This window comes from Chaetura pelagica, unplaced genomic scaffold (assembly GCF_000747805.2).
Source record: "Chaetura pelagica isolate M959 unplaced genomic scaffold, ChaPel_1.0 scaffold302, whole genome shotgun sequence".
Taxonomy (NCBI): domain Eukaryota; kingdom Metazoa; phylum Chordata; class Aves; order Apodiformes; family Apodidae; genus Chaetura; species Chaetura pelagica.
The window spans coordinates 1,914,025-1,935,082 of NW_009952561.1; the positions used below are offsets into that span (position 1 = coordinate 1,914,025).

At 41.6% G+C, this 21,058-nt stretch overlaps 2 protein-coding genes across 4 annotated transcripts; one reads left to right on the top strand and one right to left on the bottom strand.

The window, feature by feature from the left end:
* Window positions 1-468: 468 nt before the first annotated feature.
* Window positions 469-10,441, top strand: IKBKB (inhibitor of kappa light polypeptide gene enhancer in B-cells, kinase beta). The gene is made up of 20 exons (XM_009993275.1): window positions 469-482; window positions 575-692; window positions 1,428-1,497; window positions 2,820-2,908; window positions 3,353-3,442; window positions 3,789-3,913; window positions 4,232-4,339; window positions 4,562-4,691; window positions 5,132-5,326; window positions 5,564-5,678; window positions 6,016-6,139; window positions 6,396-6,547; window positions 6,649-6,710; window positions 7,198-7,307; window positions 7,568-7,617; window positions 8,214-8,313; window positions 8,527-8,674; window positions 8,876-9,003; window positions 9,672-9,762; window positions 10,379-10,441. Exons 1-20 carry the CDS (start codon window positions 469-471, stop codon window positions 10,439-10,441), a joined length of 2,082 nt encoding a protein of 693 aa, XP_009991577.1.
* Window positions 10,442-11,171: 730 nt separating this feature from the next.
* On the bottom strand, window positions 11,172-20,073 carry VDAC3 (voltage-dependent anion channel 3). Of its 3 annotated transcripts, none has more exons than XM_009993235.1 (9): window positions 20,000-20,073; window positions 18,869-18,918; window positions 17,783-17,785; window positions 15,368-15,520; window positions 15,190-15,242; window positions 13,783-14,010; window positions 12,947-13,097; window positions 11,896-11,953; window positions 11,172-11,666 (listed from the first exon to the last, which is right to left on the bottom strand). In XM_009993235.1, the coding sequence occupies exons 1-9, from the start codon at window positions 20,064-20,066 to the stop codon at window positions 11,575-11,577; spliced, it is 855 nt and encodes a 284-aa protein (XP_009991537.1). In that variant the 5' UTR covers window positions 20,067-20,073; the 3' UTR covers window positions 11,172-11,574. The 3 variants fall into 3 exon arrangements, with proteins under 3 accessions (XP_009991537.1, XP_009991538.1, XP_009991539.1); XM_009993236.1 differs by lacking the exon at window positions 17,783-17,785 and adding an exon at window positions 17,151-17,153 and having other exon boundaries at window positions 20,000-20,066; XM_009993237.1 differs by lacking the exon at window positions 17,783-17,785 and having other exon boundaries at window positions 20,000-20,068.
* Window positions 20,074-21,058: the final 985 nt, after the last annotated feature.

Here is a 21,058-nt window from a genome sequence, read left to right on the forward strand (position 1 = left end):
GGAGGGGCCGCCGGCCGCCCCTTCCGGGAGGGTGCCCGGCCTGCTGCGGGCCAGTGGGTGGAAGTTCATGGGAGAGAAAATCTCGCGTCGTGTTTCCTCAGAGTCTTTGGTCTTTGCCTTCCTTCTTTGGCGCTTCTGCCACTGCCTTCAGTGCTGCAACAGCTCTGTTACCAAGCTGGGCTTTTGCCTAGCTTGACCGTCTATGCTGGGTTGTCCTTTGGGGCGTTGCATTGATTTTGTAGGATGTAACAGTCTGAACGTCTTCTCTGGGGGATGTCAACAGACTGCATCACACTCTTCACAAGGAACGTACCTGTAGCTCCTCAGCAGATCTGTTGTGCATGTGTATTGACAAAATGTAAGGAGTTGGGATGAGTCTAGGTCCATGAAGGACAGATGAATTGCAGACCTTTAAGAGTCACTAGTTCAGATTCTGTAAGAATTAATGTCCTTATAGGATTTTGCGTGATGACCATGAGCATGTGAAACTCTATAGCTGCTGCATAACAGTTGTCTTTCAGATGTTAACCTGGTTCTGCTCATCACATCTCCTTGCCTCATTTCCCCTTTTCAGGCTGAACCATCCCAATGTGGTGGCTGCCCGTGATGTCCCTGAAGGCATGCAGAAGCTTGCACCAAATGACTTGCCATTGTTGGCCATGGAGTACTGCCAAGGTGGAGACCTCCGCAAGGTGAGGTCCCTGTGGTGGTGACCAAGGGCTGGATCAGCTTGTCAGCTGGTCCTAGGGTTTCTATTGATGTTTCCTTGTATAACCTCTCTTTTCACATCCTAATGCATCCTAATTCTTGTCATGGCACCAACAGGTATGGGTGGGCTGGTCCTTGATACTGTGTTCGGCTTTTGTAGACCTAAGTGCTTTGTAAAACTTCTGGTATTTGTTTGGCTGCAAGTGGCACTGTGAGGATTTTGCATGCAGAGGATATGTGCAAGAGGATGTGAGTATGGCCAAGACCATCATAGGGCAGGGACATCTGTGGGCTATACCCTTCCTGAAAGTGATGAACTTCTGTCTGTCATAGGAAAAAGTAATACGTTACTTCTAATCTTACTGTTTTTCTAACCTTTGCTAAAATCTACCCATAGATAAACCCAGAGCTTAGAGCTGAGATTTCAGTTGGTACTGCCAGGCATAATGGAAATGGCTAGGAAGGATGGAGCAAGTAAAAGGAAGAGATTGTGGATGACACTGACTTCTTACAACCACTATATTCTCTTCTCATGCAGTTAGACCAAGCTTGAAGTGGTAATTGCTGCTAAAGAAGGTTACAGTCCCTCACAGTTTTGTGCCTCTATGGAATTTCATTGTTGTTACTGGAACTTCTTGTATCTGTGAGAGTACGTGGGACTGAGCGCCTCACTGAAGATACAGGATGGAAAGGCTATGTTCTCTGTTGTTTTCTTGCAGTACCTGAATCAGCTGGAGAATTGCTGTGGCTTGCGGGAAGAAGCTATTCTCATTTTGTTATCTGATATTGGTAAGTGGTAGCAGCACCCTCAGTTGTCTAACTGTGGAAGCCCTTTCAGTGCTGAATCAACTGTAAGGATATGCAGCAGTGACCTTAATGATCCATCTTAAACTGACCTTTGAAGAGTATCTTTGTTTCCTGTCTTGCTCTGTCAACCCTCCCTGTGGGAGAGCCAACCTTAGATTTTTGTTCTTGAAAATCACAGAAGATTTAGAAAATGTAGAGATGGATTTTCTCCTCCAACAAAAATGCCAGTCAGGATTTCCTGGAAGGTTCTAGATAGGTTAACACTTGCCAAGTGACTCTGGGTTACGTTGCATGTCAGTCTTCAACCTCTGCTTAACCACTGATCATCAGGACTTCAGAGTGTGTATGATCAGCGGCTCGCTATTGGTATTTTTTAGCAAGTGCTGTGTGGCATTTCAGACAGTTCAGGTGCAAAGATTGCCAAGCACAGTCTAGAGGCTTTCAGGATGGAGATTTTTGGTCAAGCTGTGTTGTGATTTGACTGAGTTGCAGCTGAGGCAAAACTGGACAGGTGGTAAGGCTTTAGAAAGAAGATATTTAATAAGTGTGTTTGGGGCAGGTGTTTGCTTAGAAAGTGCACTTGTGACAAGACAAATGTGCATTTGTCATTACTCCTACTGCAGGTGTGGCTGTTAGGAATTATCTCCTGTCCTTTGTGTTCCCAGAGCATTTGTATTCTGCTTCATCCTTGTACTCCTTAGTGTCTGGGAAATGATACTGAGTGCTGACCAGAGACAATGGCATATCTTGTTTGAAGTGACATTTGCATTCTTGCACTTGTGTGAAGACGGACAGACCCTGATTTTCAGTTGTATGATCTGAATTGTAGCTGATAAGAAAAGTTTTTGACTCTTAGCCATTGAACTTGTTTTCTTGATCACTTACAGTGTGTGTCTAGTTGGTCTTTCTAGGGTTAACGTCCTTCAGGAGGAGGATGACATTTATATAGTTGATAAGTCCTGAAAGTCTAGATGGATAATTTTGTACTGAACAAGTGAGCTCTGGGAATGCGACACTGTCAGAAGGGACAGGAAGTCTGAGAGAGCAGAAAAGTGAGTCCCCTGACAAAGCTGGGCAAAACATTCCAGTTGACAAGAAAGGCGTGAGGGAAGAACCAGAGAGCAAACTGTGTCCAAAACTGTTTGACTCCGATTTTTCCTCTTGCACTTGGTGTTTCATTGTATGTTTGATTGTACAGGATTTGACCCAAAAGCCATGCTTATACTAGGTAGAAATGAATCTTTCTTGAGCTCGTGTTAGGTGTGTTAGCGCCACTCTTACACATGATTTTTTCTGTGTCTCAGCTTCTGCTCTCAGGTATCTTCATGAGAACAGGATCATCCACAGAGACTTGAAACCAGAGAACATTGTGTTGCAGCAAGGAGAGCAAAGGGTAAGCAGGAGCCAGGCAAGTCTGCCTGCACAAGGAAGTAAGTGTAAGAGGAGCATGCATGTGCTTCATGCAGTTCCACTGGTCATATGCAAGAGTTCTCAACCCTGGACAACAGCTAGCTGAGTTCTGTGTGTCAGCTAAACAGTATTCTGCATGCAGCTAAGATGAAATGTTGAATTAGGCTTCTGGTAACACTTTCAGCTGTTAAGAAAAGGACCAGTCTGAACTGATTGATATAAGATCTCAGCTGGCAGTAATCACAGAATCAAGCCAATGACAATGTTACATTGTGGTCTTAGGAATCTACAGGAGCCTCCCATTTCCACTTCCATCTCTTGGTTGTCACCTTTACCTCTGAAGAGCTGAACTTTTCTTTCTCTGCTGTATGGTGAGCCTTTAACAGATCTTCTCTCTAGTATTCTTATTCTCTGTTGTGTGTTTCAGTTGATACACAAAATCATCGACCTTGGTTATGCTAAGGAGTTGGATCAGGGTAGCCTGTGCACATCCTTTGTTGGGACTCTGCAGTACTTGGTAAGGAAGGATGTCAGCTCTAAGAGCAGCTACCACTTTGCAGGGAAATAGAGTTAACTGTTATCAGACTTTGTCCTGGTATGGGATGCATTTGGGGTGCTGAAGCTAGGATAAGTGACTGTTTTTTTGCTAACACTTTTTTCACAATGTCTGCTAGCCATGTTGGTTATAAATAAGAGGCAGGAGTGCCAATAACCTCTGCTGTTCTCTCTGAGCAGATCTCAAAGCTTGTGAGAGGCATTCAGCACCATCTGTAATCTGTTGTACAAATGTTAATGAGCTCTTAAGGGGTGGAGAGAGCTAAGACATGGGTTGCTTTGTCTCATGTGTGTGTAAACTGTCTCAGGCTCCAGAGCTGCTGGAGCAGCAGAAATATACGGTGACAGTGGATTACTGGAGCTTTGGCACACTGGCCTTTGAGTGCATTACCGGCTTCCGACCGTTCCTGCCCAGCTGGCAGCCAGTGCAGTGGTGAGTGGGTTGGGGCCAGATGGTGAGAAGAGTCCATGAAATGTGACTGACCTGTTTACAGGAAGTAGAAATGTCGTCCCTTGATTCTTAGGGTAGTATCCCTATGTTCTTTGCCCTTATGGGGACTGGATCCCTTCAAAGGAGTCTGACCTACCAGTATTCCTGGTACTTGTCCTTTGGGATAAGGACTGATTCTTGCAGGGCAGGTAGCAGAAGCCAAAGTGGCATCTGCATTAAATTTTTCACGAGTAGCTTTAAGAGCCTACTAACAGGCAGGCAGATGATTATTTCACCATTGTACTTGTTTGAATTCATTAGGCATACAAAAGTGCGACAGAAGAGTGAGCTGGATATTGTTGTTTCAGAAGACTTATCTGGAGAAGTCAAATTTTCTAGCAGTTTACCCCGTCCAAACAATCTAAATAGGTGAGGACTAGAAATCTGTTATGCCAAACTGGGATGAACTGTTTCTTCTGCAAAAGGACCGGGTTTATATTATATGTCTTGCTGTGTTAGCCTGTGAATAAATTGCGTGCATGAGACAAACAATGCTTGTGTCCCTTGTCAAACTTGTGTAGCTGTGAGTGTCTATTTCAGCCTTTTAAATACTGCATTTGTGGTTGACCCCTTTTTGTTTTGTTCCTTCAGTGTTTTGGCTGGGAGACTGGAGAGATGGCTGCAACTCATGTTAATGTGGCACCCACGGCAGAGGGGTACAGATCCTACATATGGACCCAATGGGTGTTTCAAAGCTTTGGATGACATTTTGAACTTGAAGGTGAGCCATGGGCGTGTGTTACTCTGAAAAGCTTTCCAGAGAGCAATGGCTGATAGTCCGTGAGAGAAGATGCTTGAGTCATAGACCTAGAAGGAGGAGCTGCACAAAATCTCATTTAGCAGTGTCAAGACAGGGGTGTTCTTGCTTAGCTGAGGACAGTTACTCCCTGAGTGTGTTTGGAGTAGCAGATAGCTTCTGTGTGTGCTTGGTTCCTGCAGCTGAAGCTGCTTAATTGCTACGTGGCCTCTCTTCCACTTCATGGAGGAACAAAGACTTTGTCGTAACGTTATGAAGTAGCTGCCAAGTGGCTTCCTGAGCCCAGCAAGTGCTGTGAAGTTTGGACAAGTGTATTGGTGGCCAGTGTCTCAGTCCTGGGATCTCTGCTCAAGCATGACCGATGTATCTTCAGCCTTTCTCATGTTACACTACTCTTCTCCTAGTTGCTTCGTGTTTTGAACATGGTTACGGGAACTGTACACACCTACCCTGTGTCAGAGGAGGACACACTGCAGACAGTGAAGGCCAGGATCCAGTCAGATACGGGAATCCCAGAGCAGGACCAAGAGCTGCTGCAGGAAGCTGGACTTGAATTGTTTTCTCAGAAGTTGGCCACTAAACATATAGCTGATAGCAAGGTGAGTCTGGATACTCCCTGGCTTGCTGTTGAGTGATTCAGCAGGCGTTGCTGTCACTTTAGGAGCCCAGCACTTGATGCTGTTCTCCAGGTGTTTGTCATAGTAACCACACAGACCTAAAACCCCTGGCAGAACAGGCACCCTGTTGCCTTTAGCCGAGGAGAAACATTCTGTTTATGGTGCTACTGAGGCTTCCTTTTTCTGAGGGAACCTACTTGGGTCTTTTGTCTTCTGCAGGTGAATGATACTGCAGCTGCAGACACAGACCTCCTCTTCCTCTTCGATAACCAGAAAGTTGCTTATGAGGCTCAGGTTGCCTTGCGACCTCATCCGGAAAGTGTTGACTGCATCCGTAAGGACTTTCTCTAGCATCAATGTGAGAGGTTGTACCCACTGAGAGGGCTGCCTGTGTTCTGTGGTCTGTATCATGTGCAAAGAGTAGAGGCAACCTTTGTTTATTGGGACTGAAGGAGCAGTATAATGGATTGGCATAGTCAAAATAACTGAGGAAGGTGTTTGATTTTGGTATACTGGGGAGGCTGCATAGGGATTAGCCAACTACAGGCTTTGCAAGACGTGAGATGCCCATCAAAGGAGTGATGTTTTAGTCTGTTTTGTGACGTGATAACACTACTTTTAGGCTTCATGCTGATACGTACGTTTCCCTCCTCCCCCTCCTCTGTTTCCAGTTCAGGATCCAAAGAAGAATCTCCACTTTTTCCAGCTGCGGAAAGTGTGGGGTCAGATCTGGCACACAATCCGGATGCTGAAGGAGGACTGTAACCGGCTTCAGCAGGGGCAGCGAGCAGCCATGTATGTGGGCAGCTTCTCTAGAATATTTATCTCTGCCTCTGCTCCCTGGTGAAAGGGAAAGGACAGGAATGGGACCCTGTTGGAATGGGGAAGCCCATGATTTGAACCATTCGTGATTAATGAAAAGCTAAGAGTTCTGTCCTCTGACACAACTGCTTTTGTGCTTGCTGCTACACTCTGTAGCTAGTTTTGATAAAAGTGGAAGTATGTGTTTTTATTTTGGGAGGGTAATAGGACCTTCATCTTGTCTATGCAGGATGAATTTGTTGCGTTACAACAGTACCTTGTCAAAGATGAAGAATTCTATGGCCTCCCTTTCCCAGCAGCTGAAAGCAAAGCTGGACTTCTTCAAAACAAGCATCCAGATTGATCTGGAGAAGTATAAAGAGCAGATTGAATTTGGAATTAGTGAGTATAGCATCAGGCAAACAGGTCTTTTTATGCCTCCACAAAGTACCTATTTTTTCCTATATGAACCTGAGAAAAGCAATCACTCTTTCATTCTTTAGCATCTGAGAAGCTCCTGTTTGCCTGGAAAGAGATGGAGCAAGCTGTGGAACTTTGTGGAAGAGTATGTATCTAAATCTAATCCTCTGTTGGGAGGGAACAGAAGGCAGAAGGACTGTCTAGCAAGCAGGAGCTTCTGCATGTGAATTTGGGTGCCAGGAATGGATGTGGTTGTGTGCTGAGGGAAAAGGAGAAAAACAGTGATGGATAGGATGAGGGATGTGGAATAGGGAAGAAAAGAAGCAGCGTGATGGCCTGGGAATTGGCAGTACATTTACTACGAAGTCTGACCCTTCCATGGCTCTTTGTTGCAGGCTGAATTTTTTGGTCAAAAAATTCTTGGAAGTTGTTTTATCGCAGAACACCAATTCCTTGAATTCCTTGATTTCCTTGAATTTAAATTGTATTAATATTATGTCTTTGTCTAAGGCTGCTGTTTGCATCTGTTCCGATGTGTTTAGGAATGTGAATGAGAAAGGAATAGCCAGTGTGAGTGGTAGTGTCTCTTAGTTTGAGCCTGTCCCATTATTTATGTTCCACCCTGATTTCAGGAGGATGATGTGGATCAGCTAGTGAAGAGGATGATGGCCCTGCAGACAGACATTGTGGACCTGCAGAGAAGCCCACTAAGTCGTAAACAAGGAGGAACACTAGAGGATTTGTGAGTTGAACTACCTTAAACTTCGCATGCAGGAGTATTACTAGCTAAGCTTATTCACTGCAGAACAATGAATTTGCTATTTCTTCAGCCCAAATTTTGAGGGACTGGGAGGACTTGGGCACAGAGACAGTTTTTGACTCCTTACCTGTCATTGGTCTAACATAGCAGACTGGTATATGAAATATTTGAGTTTTTGAACTACTTGTTTGTAATTTAGGTTCTAGCACAGTGCTTTTGTGTTCTGTGTCTTTCTCTTCTAGGGAAGAACAAGCCAGAGAGCTGTACCGGAGATTGAGAGAGAAGCCAAGAGGTAAAAGACATTTTAGCTGAAGGTCAACTTGCTTTGTGTGAATAGTAACTTTGGAGATGCAACAATGAGTACAGAGAAAACTTTCTGCTGATGGGTCCCTTCCAGCTCAGCATATTCCATGATTCTGTGATTTTCTGTGTTTAGTGCCTGCCCATATGCCAGCTGCTGCACATGGACGCTACTGGACTTGCCTTATTTTGGATAGAGAAGTCAGGGAGTCAGTTTTCAACTAGGCCAGCCTTTCTTTCTTGGCACCTTCTCAGCTCTTCTTCAAAATCCTCTGGAGCTTTTTCAGAGCAAGCTGTTTTTGCAAGCGTATGCTGCTGCTTCTGAGTAAGAAGGATGAAAAACATGTTTGTTCCTTTGAGCAGCTGTGCAGACCCAAGGCATTAGACTCACCCTACCCACTCTGCTTTCCAGTTCTTGTCATTTTGAAGAAGGTGGCCAAAATCCAGTGCAGCTTATCCCATTCAGACTTGCATGTCCTGAACTTAGGAAGTCTCAGGATTGAAGAAGCAGTGGAAACAAGCCACTAAGATTTTTATGTCTGGCCTATAAGCCTACCTTTCTGTTTAACACTCTGACTCTCATTCCAGATCAGAGGACAAGTGGTGACAGTCAAGAAATAGTACGACTGCTTCTACAGGCAATCCAGACCTTTGAAAAAAAAGTCAGAGTCATTTATGCTCAGCTCAGGTGAGCTTTGTAGAGTCATATTTTGAGTGTTGAGAGAAAGTATTTTCTCTTTCAGCAAGAAGTTTTATTCTAGAGGTTTAAAAAAGTGTGTACATCTCATGAGATCTCAGTGTTATAGGAAATGAGAAACTTCAGTTATGTTCCCCTACTGCAGTTGTCCATATGTGATCTGGTTTTTATTTATTTATTTATTTAATTTATTTTTTTAAATAGTAAAACTGTGGTTTGCAAACAGAAGGCACTGGAATTGTTCCCCAGAGTGGAGAAGGTGATGAATTTGATGAATGAAGATGAGGAAACAGTTGTTAGGCTGCAGGAGAAAAGACAGAAGGAACTGTGGAAGTTGCTGAAAATTGCTTGTGTAAGTAAATTAAAAAATCGTTTATTCTGAAAATGTGGTTTATAGGACAGGTCACTGAAATAATAAATAGTAAATGTAGTACGTCTTATGGTTCTTTTCTCTGTTATTCTGGATTTAAAGCAAAGTTCCAGGCTGGCTTATACTCCTGGCTTCTAGAAATTAGTGGAAATAATGGCAATCTGAATCTTCTGTTTTCTTCAGAGTAAAGTACGTGGTCCTGTTACTGGCAGTCCAGAGAGTGTGAACACATCACGTCTTGGTAGCCCTGGTCAGCTGTTGCTGCAAGTCCCTTCTGGAACCTACAGTTTATCAGAATCTGTCCTGAAAAGGTGAGGCAAAGTATGGAGTTCTGTAGCTGCTAATGTCAGCACTGCAAAGCTTGGGCTCCTGCTTTGAGGAGTAATGACACACAGGCTTTCTCACATTTTACATTTTGTGTTCAGCTTCCATTGTCAGCAGTCTTTTCTGCCTAGTAGCTGGACTTCTTGGGGCTTGTGAATCTTCCTTATGAAAAACGGGGAATCATGTATGGCTTCACTCCCCGGCCTCAATAATAAAGGGTTTGTCTTACCTGGAATGGGTGGGCTCACTTGAAGTACACTGCCAACAGGAGTTGCTGGAGCATTGTCAACTTAGGTGATAGTATCTGAGCTGCATCATGAAGGAGAGACTGCTGTAGCCAAGCATGTGTAGTTCTGGTTTGCTTAAATGAACTGGATCACCAGTTGGAATGACAGACCTTTTGTTTATTTGTATGTTGCTTAAGCCTTTCTAGTTTATATGCTGTTCTGCAACTTTTCTTATAGCAACAGTCACTCCACATAATAACACAACTCCAGCTTGGAACGTGCTTCCATTGCCTTGTCTCAGTAAATGGGGGGACGCCACTGACTTTCCCATTTGCAATAAGAGTTACTAGCTTATGAACTGACTGGTAATATTTGTCAGTGCTCTGCAGCATAACTGCCAGAAATATTTCTTAAACTGTCCCTTCCAGTGAGGAGCTGGTGCTAGAATCACAGAAACTCTGTAGCCAGCTAGAAGATGTGATGCATGACACTATGAAGGATCAGGAGCAGAGCTTCATGGTAATGTATTTGATATTCTATAAAAGGACTGGGGAAGCTCATGGCTTCAAACTTCTGCTTGTGTAACTTTGCTACCAACAATTAATATGGCTAATAGAAATTAGCATATTGCTCTTGGACAAGGAGAGAGTAAGAATTGCGGGAGTGCGGAGAATGGCCCATCTTCTCCTCCCACCTAAGACTAAGATAGATAGAAGGCACATACACCCCAGCTTGAAGTCCTGATGATCACATTCCCTGCTTCCTGAGAATGGGAGCCATGTGCTGGGGACTTCAGTTGTGCCAGATAATAAAGGATGGGGGAAGGCACTTGGTTGTTGTACAAAAATGCCGCAAAACGGCACTCTTTAAAATTGGGATGGTCTGGTGGTAGCAATACATAGGAAGGCAGGAATGTTTGTTTAATGCAGAATACTGAAAAAAAAAAAAAAAAAAGAAAATAAATAGCTTAAGGCTTTCCTTTACAGCAGTTGTTGCATGGTTCATCAAAAAATTGTATTGGCCCACTTTTCACCCTAGAATTCTTAAATATTTTCAGTTGCTTCCCCTTTATTCTGGAGAAATGGCAACTGTAAGCTAGTGTTGAACTTTGTAGTTCTCACCATTTATTCTTTAGGCTTTAGATTGGAGCTGGCTTCAGGAAGAAGAAACAAACAGCCCAGAACAAACCCAGATGTAAAATCATTTCGGTTGCCTCTGAAGATGTGCTACTTCAGAAAGCCAACTGTGAAAAGCTGCTGCCTCTGAGAAGGGAAATTAAAGTGCCTTCTTCTGCTGTCACCTACTGCTTATGTTGGTACATATGGCCTTAGCTTTCAGTATCCATCTCTTGGACACTTCTTTTTGCAAAGATACAGTAGAAAATGCCTCTTCTAACTGCTTGGGAAAAGTTCTTTATCATGCCTTAAGACAGCAGCTATTCACCTTAGGCATCACCTGTGGTTGGTTTGCTGCCTCTTAGGCTTTCTAATGAACAATGGACAACGCAACTGGTAGATGTCACCTCCCTAATATACCTGAACTGTGAACTTACTTTCTTAACTTTGCTGATTTGCACTTTTTTCCTTAAGCGTAACGGTTGTACTTACCTATTATTTGTTTCCTATATGGGAACGAAATGATCTACAACATGTAAACTTTTGGTTTGCTCTTTTTGACACTCTCAATAACATTTGAATGAAAAAGCTGCTTTCATTGTGCAGGTCTCTCAAACTTGAGAGGTGTAATGATGTTATCCTACAGACTACAGAGAAGGAAATCTTCAGTGTACACATACAGTTTAACAAAACATTAGCAGATTATCTGTTAACCATGCTCCAGGTTGCACAAAAAAAAAAAAAGACAGCAAGCACAGATGGGTGGAGTATAGCTTTTCTGAACTTTACTGAGAGACAAGACACATCAACATCGTGTTCCAACTGTGACCAATTTATTTCATTCTGACGTAAACCCAAGTTTCCACTACAGCATAGAGACCACCTTTTATAAAAGGTTGTGAAGTACTGGACATGCAGGATGAAATACAATAATGGGGAGAGGTGGGATTTTCTTCTGGTTTTAGGAATAGATTTAAAATATAGGAAACCGAAGTGAAATGTGGCACAAACATCACAACTTCCATGCATGCCTTCAAGTATCTCCCTTTGATGTGCTGGCACTCTCTGGACTTCAGTGTTGGGTTAAAATGATTCTTTGGATGAATAGAAAGTTCACACTTCTTGAAATTTCAGAGTAATATTAAGGCCGAAACACACGGGGTATGCTTTTCCTTCATCTTCCAGAGCACCACCTGTTGTTTTACTTAAAGCTTCGTTAAGCTTCCAGCTCAAATCCCAGCCCAACTTTGTGACCTCCAGCACTGAAATTCTTGCCATCAACCAAGCCTGAGAGGGTCAGCTTCACACCTAGAAAAGCAAGTAATAGACATTGCTACCCCTGTACAGTGCCCTCCTCTCAAGTACTTGAGCCTCACTAATGTGTCTTAGTTGTTACAGCAACTTCTGTACATACACATCCTTTACTTCTGTGCATCTGTGTAAGATTTCTAGCTATTTTATCTATTTTGTTCTAGAGATGACAGTAAAATAACCCAAAGTGTAGTACTCTTTGCTGCTACCAGTTGGATGTACTTACCAGGTCGGAGGGCATGAGTGTAACCAATTCCAATCAGGCTGGCATTATTCACTTTGGCCTACAGGAAAAAATAAATGGCAGTATTTATACACTGTATAAATATTCAGACAGAATTGTCCCAGTGCCCTGAGGTGGTGACTTACATATAAAGTCAGCTACTTGTAGACTAATCTCCAGCAGAAGCATATTCTAATCTTTTCCTTTGCTCCTCAGGAGTTTCCAGCCTAAGCTGTAACAGGCTTAAGTAACAGTTCCAACCTTTCCCTAAAACTGTGACCCATTATGCCTACATAAAATGCTAACTTGTCCTTCACTGCCTCCAGCATTGTCTCTTTATATCCTTCAAAGGACTAGTCAATACAGTCCTGTAGCAGCCACTGAAATCTGTCTTGTTCCTCTGGTCACATATTGCTTAGTAGTGATTTTTTTAAATAAGCAATTAAATATATGAAGATGAAACGCCATTTTGCTTTGAGCTGTTTACAATAGTATTTCTCATCTTCAATAACAAATACTTGCTACTTTTACTTGCTGTCACATCCTGGTTGGATGTGTTTTGTCTCCTGAACTTCCCTCTCACACACACTTTGAACTTTTTTTTTTTTTTTGGCGTTAACATTTCTGCAAGAATTTGCAAGTATCAGTAACAACACCTATCTCAGGAGCTGTTAGGAGAAGGCTATAAGCTCAGTTAAACTTCCATTGTTTTACTATAGTACTGTTTTATATTATGCAGTAGAGAAGAATAAGGGAATTAAAAGAACAATGCATCCTCTCATTACCATTTGAAAACACGTTTTGCATAGGCTCCAAGCATACTAGGTCAGACCAGTGACTATTTCACCATGGACAAAACAGTGCTTCAGTTTTTTTTTTTATTGTTTCATAAATATGACCTGTGAATTCCAATTTTAAATTTGAACCACAACAGAAGCCACAGCTTGCCATCTACCATACTTCCTCAGTGACTACATAAAACAACTACTTCATACCACGAATCTTTGGTATTTAAGGGAGTTTGACATACTTTTTCCTGTCACAAAATTCTTACCACAACAGAAGTCTTCTCATCCAGTTGATATTTAGCAGCAATACCAAAACGAGTGTTGTTACTGCCAGCAGTCCATGCAAGATTGACTGATGTCTCAACCTTATTATTAACCTTCTGATAAATAGACCCACCAAACTCGGTGCCATCGTTCCTGTTTGTGATAGATGTGTGTCAAGAAGCCTTTTCTTGTTTAGTAAATACAAACTCCTTAGATTAACCCTTCCCCACAATCACTTGATCATTATATCTTAAAATGAACCAAGATCTTTAATGCTTTACTGGCCCCATGCTCATATACTTCCTAGCTGGAGCTAGCAGACTTTGGGCTCAGTTTTTTTACCCAAAACATAAATTTTGCTTGCAGAATGCAACAGGACTTTCCAACAGCTCAGACCTTTGGTTTGAGGTTCTGACAAAAAAACCCCAAAACCAATAGATAGCTTACTTGTCTTAAGAAAGCCAGAAGCTTTCAATCTTGTGGGGAAAAGGGTAAGGTACAGTAGCTTAATCAAAGGTTCTATCTAGAGTCAAAATAGAAGTTAAAGTTTACAGATTTCCATTCCAAATTAACATTATAAAGTGCCTTTACACCACTACTGTGTGTATATATATATATATATATAAAAACCTTGAAACAAGGTCTCAAAAGACAGCCAAAAGTTGGAAAGTTGCGCCTGCTTTAATTGTACTGAAGATGAAAACATTGCATATAGATTATTTCAAAACAAATCTGCATCCTCTTCCATAAACCCAACTTTCATCTCACTCTGTTAATGCTCCCATGTCATCTACTTTGGCTCCTTTGATATGCTTTTCTAGGCTCAGATAATACTTACACATTAGTGTGCAGCTGAAAGTCTCCTGCCTTATAACCCAGAGCAAAGTTGTTTTGTGAAAGCTTGGACTTAGCTGTATCAAAAGCCATCTGGTAGCCAGCAAGCCAGCCTTCATAGCCCAACACTGCCCAGCCATAGATGGTTGGTCCAGAGAGATCAATGTCTATGTTGCAGCCTAGATTTACATATTCTCTTTTGTAGGAGGTCTTCAACTTTCCACTCTTCTTCCTGCAGAGAGAAACACGCCATTTTATTCTGGATAATATACCAGTATGTACTATGTGGTTTTAGTCATGTATGTATGTCCATGAAGGCCAATCAATTAAATGACTGTAATACCTCTTCAAACCTTAACATCAACAGCTGCTGAAGAGGGCATGGGATAAGGTTAATATTAGGTATGTTTATGTGGTGCCACTTTTTCTTCCACCATCTCACACTCCTTAAGATCATCAAGAAGAAAAAAAAACAAAAGCATTTCTGCTTAATGCTCTAAAATCCATCAGGTTTAAAATTTCATTCTCCACAAGTGAGTGCAACGCATATGGCATCATCAGTTTCTTCTAGGAGCATCTATGACATACTGTGCCAATATCTGGCCTTTCTGTCCTTCAGTGACTTTAGGCCTGCTTGATTCTCTCCACCTTTCCTTCATTCTTCACTGCTGGCTACCAGTCTTCTGTACTGAAAACTAATTTCCTCACCCTCCAGACATTATCCACTAAGCCTTTTTCTGTTCCTCTGGAGAACCCACCTCGTGTCTCCATTGCATCTTTGTGCTCATTTTGCTATCAATTCAAACTGAACATAACAAGACAAGTTTTATCATGGCATTAATTCTTTCATGCTGATGACACAGCAAAATACTGTGCTGCTTGTCACTCATACCCAGGCTTGGAGTTTCAGTTTTGACTTAGCTTCTAATATCCAAATAGTATTTCAAACTCTGATTTTTCTGGTAGGCTCTCCCCAGTAATAAAGAAATACCAGTGATTATTTACAAATGCAGCTTTACCTCGTTCAGTTGTGAACATGGCCAAAAGCATCAGGAAAAAAAAAATAATTGCTTTGTGTCCTTAACGCACTGAGTTGACAGCTCTAGGACCATGACAAAAATGGTACAAGTGGTCCATGTAAGACCTAGCAGTTGTAGGGGAAAGTTACAAAAATACAATACCTACTGCAGAACAATGCATTTTCCAGTGGCCAAAAAGCTGAAGAATCATTTCTAGCAGATCTTATCCTTCTGAGCCCAGTATTATCCATTGCCTTCAAAATAATCTACAGCATCTTTAGAATATTCTACATTAAATTTTGAGCATTTACACAATGACCAGAAAAAGCATTTCTAATTAAAAGTTACAGGAAGTTCTACCATTCCTCAGATGAAGATAACAAAATATTTACCCTGTGTTTGGTACAAATGTAGTGTCAAGAGCCACCTTCAGTCCTTCAGCCAACTGCAAAGACAAATAGACATCTGTTCAGAACTCTGCTGAAATATGATTGTGCATGTTTTCTGCTCAACTCAATACTTTCACATACCAGTTGCAGAAACATTTCCAGAATATCTGCTTCTTCTTACCTGATCCTCCACAGCAATTTCTGTCCCCAGTGTGTTGTCTGTGTTCCACTTCTGGGTGAATGTAAGTCCATAGTCTTTGACCTTATATTTGGTCTCCAGATTGCCTGAAGCTTTGCCAGTGTCTGTGTTGGAAGAACCAGTTGCAGTGAATTCCTGCCAAGAACACAGTACAAGTTTCAGCACTGTGACGTTTAATTGCTTTCACTTTTTCCACTTGTAAAATGCCAGCACTCATACTTGCTACTCTCAAAATCTTCCTCTCATTCCCCATCCCCACCAAAAAGAATCATTGTTGCATCACAAAATACTACTTCTTTTGGCATTTCCATGCTGGATATTTTTAATTGAGGTGTCCTGGAACTTGCTTAGGTTGTAAAAAGCACTAGTGCACAAAGACCTGACATCTTCACTTTTTAGCTGCATCATTATTTGATTACCTGCTCCCTCCTTTAATTTTACTGCACTTTTTTCCTAACTTATCCAACCAACCTTCCTTGCAAAAAAAAACTCAACCCTTTTCCCACTGTCTTTTTTCCACTCCAAAGTGGCAATTGTTATGTCACCATTCCACAACCTGCTCTGTAGATTCAAAAGGATCCATACCAAGATACGAAAATATACTTGCTTGGGATACAAAGTTGATTGTGTCCCTGGATTTTTCCTCACAATCTCTGCTAATTCCCTTTATCATCTTACCAGAACTGTCCCAATTCTGCATGAAATAGCACCTGTTACAGTCCTTCTAGAAATCCACTCTCCCTTAAGAAAAGCAATTCAACATCCCACTTAAACTGCTAGATTAATTAAAAAAACCTAAACCAACAACAAAACAACTGATTCTTCTCTCTTTTCTCATCTCATTGTTTCTTCCCTTTCTTTTTTTTTGTCAGCTTTTCAGCAGTGAAAATGTCTTCTGAGAATGGTCATTGATGCTTTTCACACTGACCATTGCACCCTAACACTGCCATGTTAGCATCTGAGAGCTGATTTCATTTCAGTTGTCCTCATCTCTCAAATATTTTCCTTGATCAAAGATAATTAATCTGCCATTACATTACCAAATTACACCTCTTTTGAAGTTGTAAATATTGAAATATTCAGATGGCAGTATCCATTGCCAATACATCCAAGCTTTGGAACCCTGACTTCCTAGATCCATTTCATTCCAGGACAGTATTCCTGGACACTGTGTATGTTACTTTCACAATTCTGAACTTTGCATTGTACAAAATCTGTCTTTCAGTGGTTGTGAAGTGCGAGGGAAGTACAGCCAGCTAACACTCTTTACACACTGTGGGCAAAACCAGAACAAACCAAACAAACAACAAACAAACCCCCCAAAAACCCCAACACTTACTGGAGTTAATGCACTACTGCAACAGCACAGCAGTTTTATACCACACCTAGGCAGCTAGCAAAAATATGTGACACAAGAAGTCAGGATGTGTTAGGTTATCCTTTAAGACATCATTGCTACACACTGCTCCAATGTCACTTCCACAAATTCAGTGCAAAGACACCTCAAACCTGCATTGGAATTCAGAAATAACTTTCTTCTGATCTTAGGGTAGATAACTTATGAAAAATGCTTGATTTGTTTCTCAGATCAAGCATAAGAAAGATTGTAAAATGCTTTTCTCAGCCAAAGGAAAAAGCCCTGTGCTGTCCTATGAGGAACAGCCAAAAGATTTTGCCAGGTGTCAGAACTGGATCTGTTTCTGGAAGCAGAAGCATCTGCTGCCATCAGTCTTTAACTGTCTAACCTAGCAATGTCTCATCAAACCATCTTGTGTAAAAGCATTTCTTGAATTTGTTGTAGCTGACCAATCAAACTCATTCTGACTTTATGTCACGCTTCTGTCTGGATCGGCAGTCAAACTCAGCTTCTCATTGACCTTCCAGATTATGGTGGCTGGCATCTTCAGGAGTGCCATACCCTAACAAGGCCAAACCATTTGCAATCTGTAAAACAATTATAACCAATTACACCACCACTGTTCTAAGCTCACAGGAAAAAAACCAAAATACTTCTGTATCATCATAACCAGAGATGCTAACCTCCATCCCCCAGACCCCATTCTGTTGTAGCAGAATACTCATTAGAAATACTAACAAGCACAAAACCTGATGCTACAGACAACTGTACAAATACAACATCTATTTTGCTTTTCCCTCCTGCTGTTTTTACAGCATTCTTATTGTGGATTGTTCCACAAAGATAAAGATTGCAAATGGCTTTACATATGTTAGTCATAAAGTAGATTGAGAGCTATGGACACAGTCAAACTTCATGAAATGGATGATAACATCACTAAAAAACAATGGAGCAGTTTACGAATCACAGTATGGACAACAAAAACCCTGGCTAGACAAAGCAATTAAGAGCCAACATGCCAAAACAGTCACTGTTCTTACCAGCTGTATAAACATCCAACACGAAAGTTGCATGGAAAAAGAAAAGCCCATTTTAGAACTTAATACAGTTGTTCTTGTTCCCTCACATTCAGAAGGCAGCATAATTAATCATTAGCATACTATCTGAGAACCAAAGCTTCCAGCCAGGAAAACTATGCATATCATGAGATGTCAGCAGCTGGCAGCAGTCGTAGTATAGAGACCACACAGTTCTTCATACATACATGTTCCTGATGTACAAGTAATCCATCAAAAGCTCAACTGGGACAGAATACAGTATTACAAAAGGAATGACTTGCACCTTTTGCACGGTAGGAAAGCAAGAGAAGGAGGGAGCTAAGGCAGTTATGGTTATGCAGCAGGCTGAAAAGCAGCAGAGCTTGTCAACCAGAAGGACCATCAAGTGGTAGCACACACAGAACTGTGACTCAGCGTAAGAATAACCTTATCTACTAAAATACATATACCTGTGGTTGAAGACCAAAATTGTGAAATCCATTTGTGTTTTTGCCAGCCCTCCAGTGAAATAATGAGGATGCTCCACCTCTTCATCATTAAAGTAGGGATCACAGTATTTTCTAATTATCCAAAGTGCTAAAGCTTAATTAACATATATAAAATGCTCTCAAATTCTACACAAAGGGTACTGCAGGACTATTTTAATTAAATCTTGCATTGTAAGTATAGTGGAGATGAGTGAAAATGAAGTTAAACTGTGGCTCTTATTTGGCCCTTCGCCTTTTTTCTGGACTAAAAATCCTATAAAAACAAACAACAGCAGAGAAGCAGCAGAGAAGAGCCATATGGCTGAAAGGACTGGATGATCTTACAGGTCTTTTCCACCCTGAATGATTCTGTGATTCTGTGTCCACAACAAAATGTGTGAAAATTCTTGCATGCTGCAAAAAAGAAGTACAGCTTTGCCAGTTCCACACATCTTTACAGAAATAACTCAGCCAGCTACAGGTTTTTAAATGAGGACTGAAAGAGAGAAGCAACACCTGCTATTGAGTTATTACCACCAACCAGTTTGGGAATTTGGCTTTCCCTTGCAATGCTGGTGATGTTGAAAGCATCAGTACTTACCACCCCACTGGAAGACTTGGTCTTCAGCTCCAGCTTGACCATTCCAAATCCTGAAAATAGAAGAGTACACAGTATCTGCTTCACTGCCACGTGAAGCAAGGCTTATTTCCAACACATACAAATTACAGCAGGTAGGATACACTGACCTGAAACAGCCTATTTTCATATTTCAACAGTTGTTAATCTTCCTGAGGAATAACTGAAGGAATTTTGAAATTCAAAATGGGTGGCCTCATAATTTATAGTCATAACAGTCACTCATCATCAAGTATCTCCTTCTGTAGCTACCTGCAGTCTGGGACCAATCAATACAGTTACCATTTCTTCTGGTTTACTCAATTTACTTTTCTGATTGCAGGGCAGGAATTCTTCCCTTCTCCAAGAAAAATCTGTTTCAACTTAATTGAGCCAGTACCCTATGCAGAGATACTATTGCTTTCTTCCTTTTCTTTCTTATCTTATGAATCTAGGGAAATAGTTGGTTCTTCCTGGAACAACTAACCCTAAAGCATGGAACCTGATCTGAATTTTAGCAAATCCTTAGCTCCAGGGTGGCAAGGACCAGACCAGAGTGCTTTTTAATTTTATGTGGCACGTGGATTTGGGATACAAATGCCATCTTTATAAACCAGATACAAAATGTTAATGTTTTTAGTACTGCTCACAGAAAAGGGAGACTTGTATCAGAACTTATCCATTTAAATGCTTTGAAGAGGAATGCCATGACTGTGAAATTATTTCCACTATAGCTATGATAAAAGATGTATCATTCTGCCTAAGGAACCTGTTTTTGCCACATATGGGCTCCATACTATGGCAATCTACATGGGTCTGACCGATTTAATGCCTCTAAATACAAAAATTAAGAGGTAAAAAATGCAGCATTCTTCAGAGACTGTTCTGGAGTGCATCTTAAGGTCAAACTCACAACTTTTGCTGCTACCTCTTTTGCCTGCTGCAGCATTTTCATAATACGTGTCTAAAGTTCAAATTCAGAATGGGCTAGATGCTCCAGGCCTCTGCAGAATTCCTACCACAAGGTGTTAAGGGAATCTTTGGAGCACCACTGTAATTTTCAAGATGCCTAAGAAAAAATATGAAAGGTTATCAAACCACAGTCACATGACTTACCATATCCCTTGTTAAATACATCCCTGGCAGACTTTCCCAAGTCACTGTAGGATGGTGGGATAGCCATTGGATCTGAAACATATTGGAAGTTGTAAGAGTCTTAGTTTTAACAGTATAAAATCTAAACTATATCCAAAGGGTTTTATCAACGTCTGCGTACTTCACCACTACGGAACTGCAAGACCTTTGAAGAACATTTGTGGAAGTCATCTTTGCATCATTGTCGTTTTGTCAGAAACAAACTTCAAGGAAGCTAAGAAAGCAAATATGTTACTTGGAATCACTCAACCCCAGGAACAGTATTACATTCAACTGCTTACATAGGCCCCGTGTTCCTACACTGCAAGGAGAGCCCGTGGGAGCCTTGTTACTGTTCTGATAATGAGCAAACACTGCTTTTGTGACAGGACCCTTTCTGAAAGGGACCCCACCTCAACAACGAACAGTCCCAAAGGAATGATACCTGACTGCCATTTGCACTTGTGACTACTTAGAAAAAAGATTCTTCAGGTTAGGTCTTGCTGAAATACAAAATTTCCATGCTAATAACAAGCAGCTCTACTTGCAAGCCAGCATTGTCTTGAGGAACTGAGCTCCCAGTTCCACAACTATTTATACTACATTTGAATTAGTCTCCACCGACCAGATGGGATGACAACAGCTAACAAAACACAGTGTAAAGTGGGAAAAGAAACATCTAGAACTAAGCCACAGTACCCACTTTAAACTCCTTGATTTAAACAAGCCCTCCTTAATTTTGTGCTTCGACTTTCTTTCCCAGTTAGTACAAGCAGCACAGGACAATATATATGCAGGAGCAAAAGGCTGGGGACAACGTTGCCATTTTCAGATAAAATGTACGGTAAGCAAAAGTCTGTGGGAAACTGCAGAGAGGTAACAGCACCTGGGAATGGGAATGCCAGTGAAGAACAGACATAAGAACACCCGCACCGGCCCACGGAGTAACTGGAAAAACAACAAACCCCAAAACGCACAGAAGAGAGAAAAACGCGAAGAAGCGCCGGCAGGGAGGGCAGCGCTGCCGTGCCCGGCGGGGGG

Coding starts and splice junctions, on each gene's coding strand:
- VDAC3 (XM_009993235.1), bottom strand. CDS start 20,066: ATGGCTATCCCACCATCCTACAGTGACTTGGGAAAGTCTGCCAGGGAT. Junction 14,011..15,189: donor ACATTTGTACCAAACACAGG/GTAAATATTTTG, acceptor TTCTCTCTGCAG/GAAGAAGAGTGGAAAGTTGA. Junction 13,098..13,782: donor TTTCAGCTGCACACTAATGT/GTAAGTATTATC, acceptor TATCACAAACAG/GAACGATGGCACCGAGTTTG.
- IKBKB (XM_009993275.1), top strand. Junction 3,914..4,231: donor AGCTGGCAGCCAGTGCAGTG/GTGAGTGGGTTG, acceptor TGAATTCATTAG/GCATACAAAAGTGCGACAGA. Junction 5,327..5,563: donor AACATATAGCTGATAGCAAG/GTGAGTCTGGAT, acceptor TGTCTTCTGCAG/GTGAATGATACTGCAGCTGC.